The sequence below is a fragment of the Antrostomus carolinensis genome, unplaced genomic scaffold (assembly GCF_000700745.2).
Source record: "Antrostomus carolinensis isolate BGI_N321 unplaced genomic scaffold, ASM70074v2 scaffold28932, whole genome shotgun sequence".
In the NCBI taxonomy this organism is placed as follows: domain Eukaryota; kingdom Metazoa; phylum Chordata; class Aves; order Caprimulgiformes; family Caprimulgidae; genus Antrostomus; species Antrostomus carolinensis.
In genome coordinates, this window is record NW_010303125.1 from 5583 (window position 1) to 13819 (window position 8237).

Consider the following 8237-nt stretch of genomic DNA (forward strand, 5'->3'; position numbering starts at 1 on the left):
GGAAATGTCTGGAGGTTCCCCTACAGGGCGTACACCAATGGAGGAGGTACTTGGGCGTCCTTTGGAGTGGCCACATCTGCCCCTCACTGAGCTGGGCTGGTGGGATGTGTCCCTGAAGAGATGCCCCTTCCCCTTCTTGGGACCAGGAAGTTGTTGTGGGGTGAAGTCTCCTCCTGCCCCCATGCTTGCTGTAGGGCATTAACCACCTACATCCATGTGTGGAAGGGACTCACCCTCATCGCTGCACTCATGGCCTTGGAGACATCCCCAGCTCCGTGCTGGACTGAATACCACCTAAGCATCCTTCTTGGTTCCCAATAGCTTCTTGGCCTGGTGTCCTCCAGGACTCAGCAGGGTCAGCAAATGCTTCCTAGCTATTGAAGGAGGAGGGTGAGCCTTTTGCAATGCAAGAGCCCAGTGTGATGGTGCAAAGTACCCAGCTTGGTCAACTACTCCTAAAGTAATTGCTTGTCACATGCAACAATAACTGTAGAATTTCACGCTGTGTTTGTGAAAAGTTCAAGGAGAAAAGATAATCAGGGGCAGGGGGAAGCACAGCACTGGGTGAATCACAGCCCCTTCCTCCTGCACTAATGGTGAGCTGCCACCCCTTCCTGTCCCCTAGATTTTGGTGTAGATCCCTCAGGGCCACAGATGCTGGAAGAACTTTATTCCCTGTCACAGATGGACTTTAGGTGTTTGCTCTGTGTTATTTTTAGGGTTTTTTTTTTTCCTCACTTCTTTCAGGAGCTTTCTTGGTTCCTTACTTCATCATGCTGGCCATCTGTGGGATCCCCATCTTCTTCATGGAGCTGTCACTTGGCCAGTTCTCCAGCCTGGGGCCACTCGCTGTTTGGAAGATAAGCCCTCTCTTTAAAGGTGCGTGAGTGAAGTCCAGAGCTTCTGCGGGGCCTCTGGAAGAGCTGCTTGATGAGGACATGGACCAGCAGCAGCATCCCATGATCCTCCAGGCTCTTGTTAGAATCAAGGGTTAAATCCTGAGGGAAGATGGAGCAGACTGTACATCTGGGTTAGATGTTTTAGTAGCTGCAAGATGTGTATGAGATCTATCAGTCTTTGGAGGCTCTGCGTGTCCTGACCTGCTCTAGAAATTGTATGAAAATCATTAAGGCAGCTAGTGTACAAAATACAGCACCAAAGCTAAGTGATAACTGTTAAAGACAAAGGTAAGAAGTGTTGAAAAAAAGATCAAATAAAATACTTTTACTTTCAACATTAAGTTGGAGTAAAATCATTGTATGATTGCAATAGCTCATCAATTCAGAGAAGGCATGTCCGAACGGTGTAATGGCAATAAGAGGGTCCCAACATCAGGTGAACCTCTGACTCTTAAACATTCAGCTGCTGAGATCCAGTGTCTGACCCAGGTTTTGGATGTGCTCTTCTCTGGAGAGATGGCTCATTCCTTCTTTACCCTCTCCTTCCTCCAGGCGTTGGCATGGGCACGATCCTCATCGTCTCCCTGGTGGCCATTTACTACAATATGATCATTGCTTATGTTCTCTTCTACCTCTTTGCATCCCTCACAAGCGACTTGCCCTGGCAGCACTGCGGCAACTGGTGGAACACTGACCTGTGCCTGGACCACCATGTCATCAAGGCGGGGAACACCACCTTCCCCGTCAACATCACCAACACCGTCAGCCCCAGCGAGGAGTACTGGAGGTAAAGAGGTCAGCCCGATCTGGCCATGGGGACATGGTTGGCATCCAACCATGGGGATAAAATAGGGATGAGATGGGGGATGAAGGGTCTGTGCTGCATGTTTGATGGTATGGTGGGCACTCATGGTGGGCGTTGTGGGTGCAGTGATGGGTTCTAGTGCTCAACTGTGGGCAACATCTTGGTTTAGATGTTGGGATCAGGTTCCTGGGATGTGACAGTTGTCCATGATCTAGCACTGCTTTGCTGGCCTGGAGATGTGTTAGACTGAGTTGCCTCCCATGTCCGGACCACCTGGGAATTTGCTCTCAAGCCACCAGGCATCTCCTCTTGGCTCCTTAATACATGGTGGAGAAGTCACACCAACTGCTCCCCTTTCCCTGGCAAATAGCTGCCAGCGCCTTGTCGCTCCCTCGTTGCTGGGATTTTTGACAAGGTTATTTTTTGCAGCAGAGGCATTGCTAGGTTCAGTGAGGGTCTCTGGAAGAAGGTCCCATGGCCTCTCACTAGCAGGTCTCCTTTCTCCCTAGCCGGTACGTCCTGCACATCCAAGGGAGCTCTGGGATTGGGGATCCCGGGAGGATCCGCTGGAACTTGTGTCTGTGCCTGCTCCTTTCTTGGACTATCGTCTATCTGTGCATCCTAAAGGGAGTCAAATCCTCTGGCAAGGTAAGAGCTGGACCATCTCTTCTGGGGGGATCTACAGTGACACTCACCAGTGCCTGCGATTCTCTGCACGTCTGGGAAAGTGAGACCCATAAACATCATCAGCTGGACACAGGACACTTCAGGGATGGCTCATACACCCAGACACCATCAGCTGACACCACTGGCCCTGCTGCATCCCAAGGACCCCAGTGCTGCAGGATGATGCCATGTCCCACCCTGGGGACAGGGCTGGGAGGCATTGCTCATTCTGTGCTCTCGCTCCGGCTCTCCCAGCTGGCTCTGCTCTCCCACAGGTCGTGTACTTCACCGCCACCTTCCCATACCTCATCCTGGTGATGCTGCTCATTCGTGGTGTGACCCTGGAGGGGGCCTGGAAGGGGATCCAGTTTTACCTCACACCCCAGTTTGATCACTTGCTGTCTTCCAAGGTGAGTAGGATCTTGTGCAATTTGTTCAAGACATAAACTTATTTCCAGCTCCCTCTTCCTCAAGGGGAGGTTTCTGAACCCCTGCTCTCCTCAGACCTGTTTCTTTCCCCCAGGTGTGGATCGAGGCAGCCCTGCAGATTTTCTACTCCCTTGGGGTAGGCTTTGGGGGCCTCCTCACCTTCGCCTCATACAACACCTTCCATCAGAATATCTACAGGTGGGAGCCAGCTGCTTTGTCCTAAAAATTGTGGGTTGAGGGGAGGCATGAAAACCTCAGCTGGTGGGTTCAAAGTCAGCCAAAGCACACAGTGCAGCACAAGGTCACCCAGCTCTGCTCCTTGCCCAAGCACCTTACAGATACCTGGCAGCTTGCACAGGCTAAAGAGGAATAAAGGGATCTGTGGAAGAAAATTCTCCTAAACATCAAGGCATAGCAATTTTCTCAGAAGTTTTGGGCTGTAGGTGCTGAAGGCTGAGGATATTTGAAGCTGGTTATGCATGTCCTGTCCTCCATTGCAGGTTATCAGAAGAGAGGGGAGTCTGGGTGTTGGACATTTGGGCTGATCCCCTCCACAGGGGAAAGCAAGCCTGGGAGGAACCCCAGAATAACCCACATCAGTAGATATATGGTCCTTTTGCATCTGGAAAGTACATAACATGAAAGACCTTGGAGAAGAATCGCACTGGGTCACCTTACCACCCAGGGCTGGCAAAGCCACCACTCACTGCTGTGCATGCTAAGGAGCAGTGATGTTCAGACCATCTTCTTTTTCCTCCGCAGGGACACCTTCATAGTGACCCTGGGCAATGCCATCACCAGCATCCTGGCAGGTTTTGCCATCTTCTCCGTTTTGGGATACATGTCCCAGGAGCTTGGGGTCCCTGTTAACCAGGTGGCAAAAGCAGGTGAGGCCAAACAAAGACCCTTTCTCCTACCTCCTCTGCCTCGGTGCACTGAGGAGCATCCAGATAGAAGGTATTCAAGGGTGTCAGCATGAGGGATGAAGATGTATGCTCAGGTGACCAGTGTGAGGGAAGGGAGGACACTGGTTCCTGCCATACAAACATTGAGCAACACCAAGCAATGTCTAGTAAAGGTCTGAGCAAGGAGCAGGCTGGTTCTCCTGCACCTCTCCACCCTCTGCTGCAGAACTCCCCCTGCCCATCTTACAAGAGCCCCAGCAGCTTCCTGCCATAGTGCCTCTCTGCTGGGTTCTCTCTTCTCCATCCCCCTGTGCCCAGCGCTGTCACCCCCTTTTCACCCTGCTGTCCTTTGCCTTCCCTAGGTCCTGGCCTGGCTTTTGTGGTGTACCCCCAGGCCATGACAATGCTTCCCCTTTCTCCATTCTGGTCTTTCCTGTTCTTCTTCATGCTGTTAACCTTGGGCCTGGACAGCCAGGTAAGGACAGAACCCACTGAGCAACCCACAGTGTCCAGGCAGCCCAGGGGGCTCAGGGGACCCTCTTCTCCTCCACGTGCAGTTTGCCTTTATGGAGACCATCGTTACAGCGGTGACAGATGAATTTCCCTACTACCTGCGGCCAAAGAAAGCCTCTTTCTCAGCTGTCATCTGCATCGCTCTCTTCCTGATGGGGCTCATCCTCACAACAGAGGTAAGGGTGTGGGGCTGGATGAGTTGTGGGGACCAGCTGGGGCCTCATTTGAGAGAGAGCTTAGGGCAGGGGATGAGTTTGCAGAGACACTTGTATTCACATCAGCCAACAAGGTGGAAAAGAGAAAATCAATGAGCCTGGGCTTCCTGAGGATGTGAGGTCCAAGGGGAGTGACACAGGGTTATTTCTGTCCCCACACCAACCCCAGAAGGAAAGTGATGTCTCCTGAGGGTTTCTGACCTCAGTGCCCCCAAAAGGACTAAGGGGATGTGTCTCCAAAAGCAGGAGGATATGGGTAGGGTTTTACTGGGACGATGGTCCCAGAGGTGCTGGCCACTGTGCTTTGCCTCCACAGGGTGGGATGTACTGGCTGGTCCTACTGGATGACTACAGCGCTGGCTTTGGTCTCATGGTGGTGGTGATCACTACCTGCCTCGTGGTGACACGTGTCTATGGTAAGGGGGTCTGTCCCCACAGGGACACGGGGAAGGGTGGGCTGTCTGTATGAGAGAGGGGTTTAGAGGATAAGGGAGACAGCAACCTTGCAATGGAGCATGAAACACCCCTGCTCCAACCACTTGTTTCTTCTTGGCCATCAATGGATTCACTTCTCCAGAGATATTAGAGGTGTAGAGACAGCACCAGCTGGTTTCCCATTCCCTCAGACAGCACCAGCTGGTTTCCCATTCCTACATCTCCCAACTAGGAGGGGAGATGGTTCTTTGCTGTAGAGGATGTAGCCATTGCTTTTGATCTATGCAGGGCAGCCTGGTACAGGCACTCTGGAGGAGTCATCACAGCTTCTGAGTCCCTCTGCCTCTCCCTCTTCCAGGCATGAAGAGGTTCTGCCGAGATGTCCACATGATGCTGGGCTTCAAACCAGGGCCTTACTTCAGAGCCTGTTGGATGGTCCTGTCCCCGGCAACGATGATGGTAACTGCTCAGTTTGAGGTGCTGGATGGTGCTGGAGAGCTGCAGCAGTGCCAGCATCCCTGGGTGACCTCCCCTAGTGACAAGTCACTCTGCTGGTGTCTCCTGCTGGTCTCTGCCTTCCCCAGGGACCATTCTGGTTCTGCTAGGAAGTCTCCAGGCCTTTTCTAAGCATGAGACCTTTGAAGGGCTCTGGGCTGTCTTCATCTTCTTCCCATCCCGCAGGCTCTGCTGGTGTACAACATCATCAAGTACCAGCCCTCCAAGTATGGCAGCTACAGCTTCCCCTCCTGGGCTGAGGTCTTGGGCATCCTCATGGGAGTCCTCTCCTGCCTGATGATTCCCATGGGCATGATGATGGCAGTGCTCCAAGAAGAAGGGACACTGTGGGAGGTAGGAGATGTTGGGGCCTGACATTGCTGAGGAACACCCCAGAAATGTGCCTGGGTGACCATGATCCCTTGCTGAGCCTGCATCTTCCTGCAATTTCTGCACCTTCTCTCCTGGAGTTCTGTGTCCCCATCCCTCCTTGCTGCCCATGGGGTGTGAGACATGATGTGTCCCAGGGCATTTCCATCCAGGCAGGCACTGCTTCCCAAGTGGTAGCTCTGTGGACGTCCCCCCTCCAAAATAAGCCTGTTGCCCCTTATCCTGTGGGGAAGTACATGGTCCCTAGTGTGGGGTGGGCATGGACACGTGGGAGTTTGCACCCATTTTGCAGGAGCAATGAGAGAGCAAGGAGGGCAGCTGCCAGGCAGCGGGTGGGATCCCTCTGCTGAGAGGTTTCTCCTTGGAGCAGGTTATGGAGCTGCTGGCTGCTGACAGTCTTGCCAGCTCTGACTGGGCTTTGCTGCTCTCCCCAGGCTGTTAACAGCAGAGGCAGCAGATCCTGCTGCCCTCCCCAGGCAGCACTTACTGGCCACAAGCTGGCATGGCAGGTGGAATGGCCAGGAACCACCCTGGCTGAGGTTAACTCCTTACCTGGGTGACTCTAACCCCACACCACAGGGACACAGCCCTACGATAGCTCCCAGCTCCCACAAGCCCTCACCACCAGCACCCACAGACCATAAGCCCTCCCCAGTCCACAGCAGGACACTCATACAGAGCTACCTTCCCAAAAACCTTCAGGACAAGCTTTTAGCCCCATCCCATCCTCATTGGGGTTTCTTCCAGGCCCTCAAGACTGGCAGCGCACACCATTCCCTGCGAGGGCTGGGTGGGCTGCTGGGTGGGGGGGCTGGCCGGGGGGCAGAGGGGTTCAGGGTGCTTCTTCCTCCTGTCTCCTCGCAGCGAGTCCAACAAGCCAGCAGGCCCACCATGGACTGGGGCCCATCGCTGGAGGAGAACCGGACTGGCATGTATGTGGCGAGCCTGGCTGGGAATGGTCCACATGCGGAAATACGGGGGCATCACCAGCTACGAGAACACGGCCATTGAGGTGGACAGGGAGATGGAGGAAGAGGAGGAGTCCATGATGTGAGGGGACCCAGCACCCCACGGGCTGAGGGGGTCTCACCCCTCAATTTGCACAGGTTGCACTGTGGCACTTCAGGATGGCTCAGGGGGGGGCTTTTCGGGAGCAGGTCTTTTCGGGAGCAGTAGTGAGCTGCTCACCCTGCCAGCCTCCTCACCACTGCCCTGGTCCTGCCAGGACGGAGCTGCTGCCCATCCCAGTGCTCCCCAGATGTTTCTGTTCAGTGTGGCAAGCTGTGTGACAAGTCCATGTGTTCATGTGACGGTGTCTGGTGCAAGTGTCCGGGCTGCTCTGTTCCCACCCTCAGCCCCCTACCCTGCCCTCCCCATGCCGGGATGCTCAGGCTGAGGAGGTTGAGAGGAGGAGGAGGAGGTCCCCTGCGTTGATCTGTTCTCTGCTCGTGTGCATTTAACTCCAATAACCCACAAACACATGTGAGAAAGGACTGTAATATCATCCATGCCCTGAGGATGGTGTGGGCCACTGTGCTCTGCTCACCTGGAGGTACTCCAGCAAAACAAAACCTGCACAAATTAGTGTCCTGCTAAAGAAATTTGACCTAATAAATGAGCAGTATAAATAAATTGAGAAGAGAAGAGAAGAGAAGAGAAGAGAAGAGAAGAGAAGAGAAGAGAAGAGAAAGGAAAAGAAAAGAAAAGAAAAGAAAAGAAAAGAAAAGAAAAGAAAAGAAAAGAAAAGAAAAGAAAAGAAAAGAAAAGAAAAGAAAAGAAAAGAAAAGAAAAGAAAAGAAAAGAAAAGAAAAGAAAAGAAAAGAAAAGAAATTTATAAACACACCAGTTTGGGCCTTTCCAAGCTTGTAGATCCCCCAGGGACCTTGGTGGGTCAGGGCAGCTCTTCCCCATGGTGCCTGGCAGGGCTGGGGTGAGCTGAAGGAAGAGGTTGTGTGACCTGTTCCCCAAGTGTGCAGGAGGTCAGGGACAGGTCTCAGCTGGACCCAGTGCCAAAGGAGGACCCGTGTCCATGCCCAAGGGGGATCCAAGGGCTGTCCCTAGCCCTGGGTGCTGTTTTTCCTGGGGAGATGTGAAGGGCTGGGTTTCAGTGCCTGAGTGAGATTTTGGGGTAGCTCAGCCCAGGGCCTATGTCCCAGAGACCCCATCTCCTGCTGATGCTGCTGCCCTTGGGGTGCTGATAAGCTCCTGGATGGGGCTGTTTGGACCCGACACTGCCAGTCCCCATCACCCTGGTGTCGTGTGTGCCTTCTCCCATGTACTGTTGGTTGGCCATTAAAAAGCGATGCGTGACACAGCCTCTGCCTGGGTCATCTGGGGGGTCCTCAGAAGGCAAGAAGAGTGCATCTAGGGAGGCTTCCAGGGATGGGGGGCTTTGTCCTGAAGATCTCTGTCCTGGTCAGGTAAAAGCCAATAACCCAGGATAAACAGAAAAATTAGGGTTTATGTCTGGATTATGCATGTGACC

At 53.3% G+C, this 8237-nt stretch overlaps 1 protein-coding gene across 1 annotated transcript in view; it reads left to right on the forward strand.

The window, feature by feature from the left end:
* The window catches only part of LOC104521871 (sodium-dependent proline transporter), a gene marked incomplete at its 5' end in the record, with an annotated part of 7316 nt that extends 510 nt beyond the window's left edge, over positions 1 to 6806 (forward strand). The window contains 14 exon segments of the mRNA XM_010163991.1: positions 1 to 46; positions 748 to 879; positions 1452 to 1686; positions 2214 to 2352; positions 2646 to 2780; positions 2894 to 2997; positions 3562 to 3686; positions 4067 to 4179; positions 4262 to 4393; positions 4749 to 4848; positions 5226 to 5326; positions 5549 to 5716; positions 6617 to 6705; positions 6707 to 6806. The exon segment at positions 1 to 46 is cut by the window's left edge and continues 33 nt beyond it. Coding sequence (XP_010162293.1) covers positions 1 to 46; positions 748 to 879; positions 1452 to 1686; positions 2214 to 2352; positions 2646 to 2780; positions 2894 to 2997; positions 3562 to 3686; positions 4067 to 4179; positions 4262 to 4393; positions 4749 to 4848; positions 5226 to 5326; positions 5549 to 5716; positions 6617 to 6705; positions 6707 to 6806 — 1719 coding nt within the window.
* Positions 6807 to 8237: the final 1431 nt, after the last annotated feature.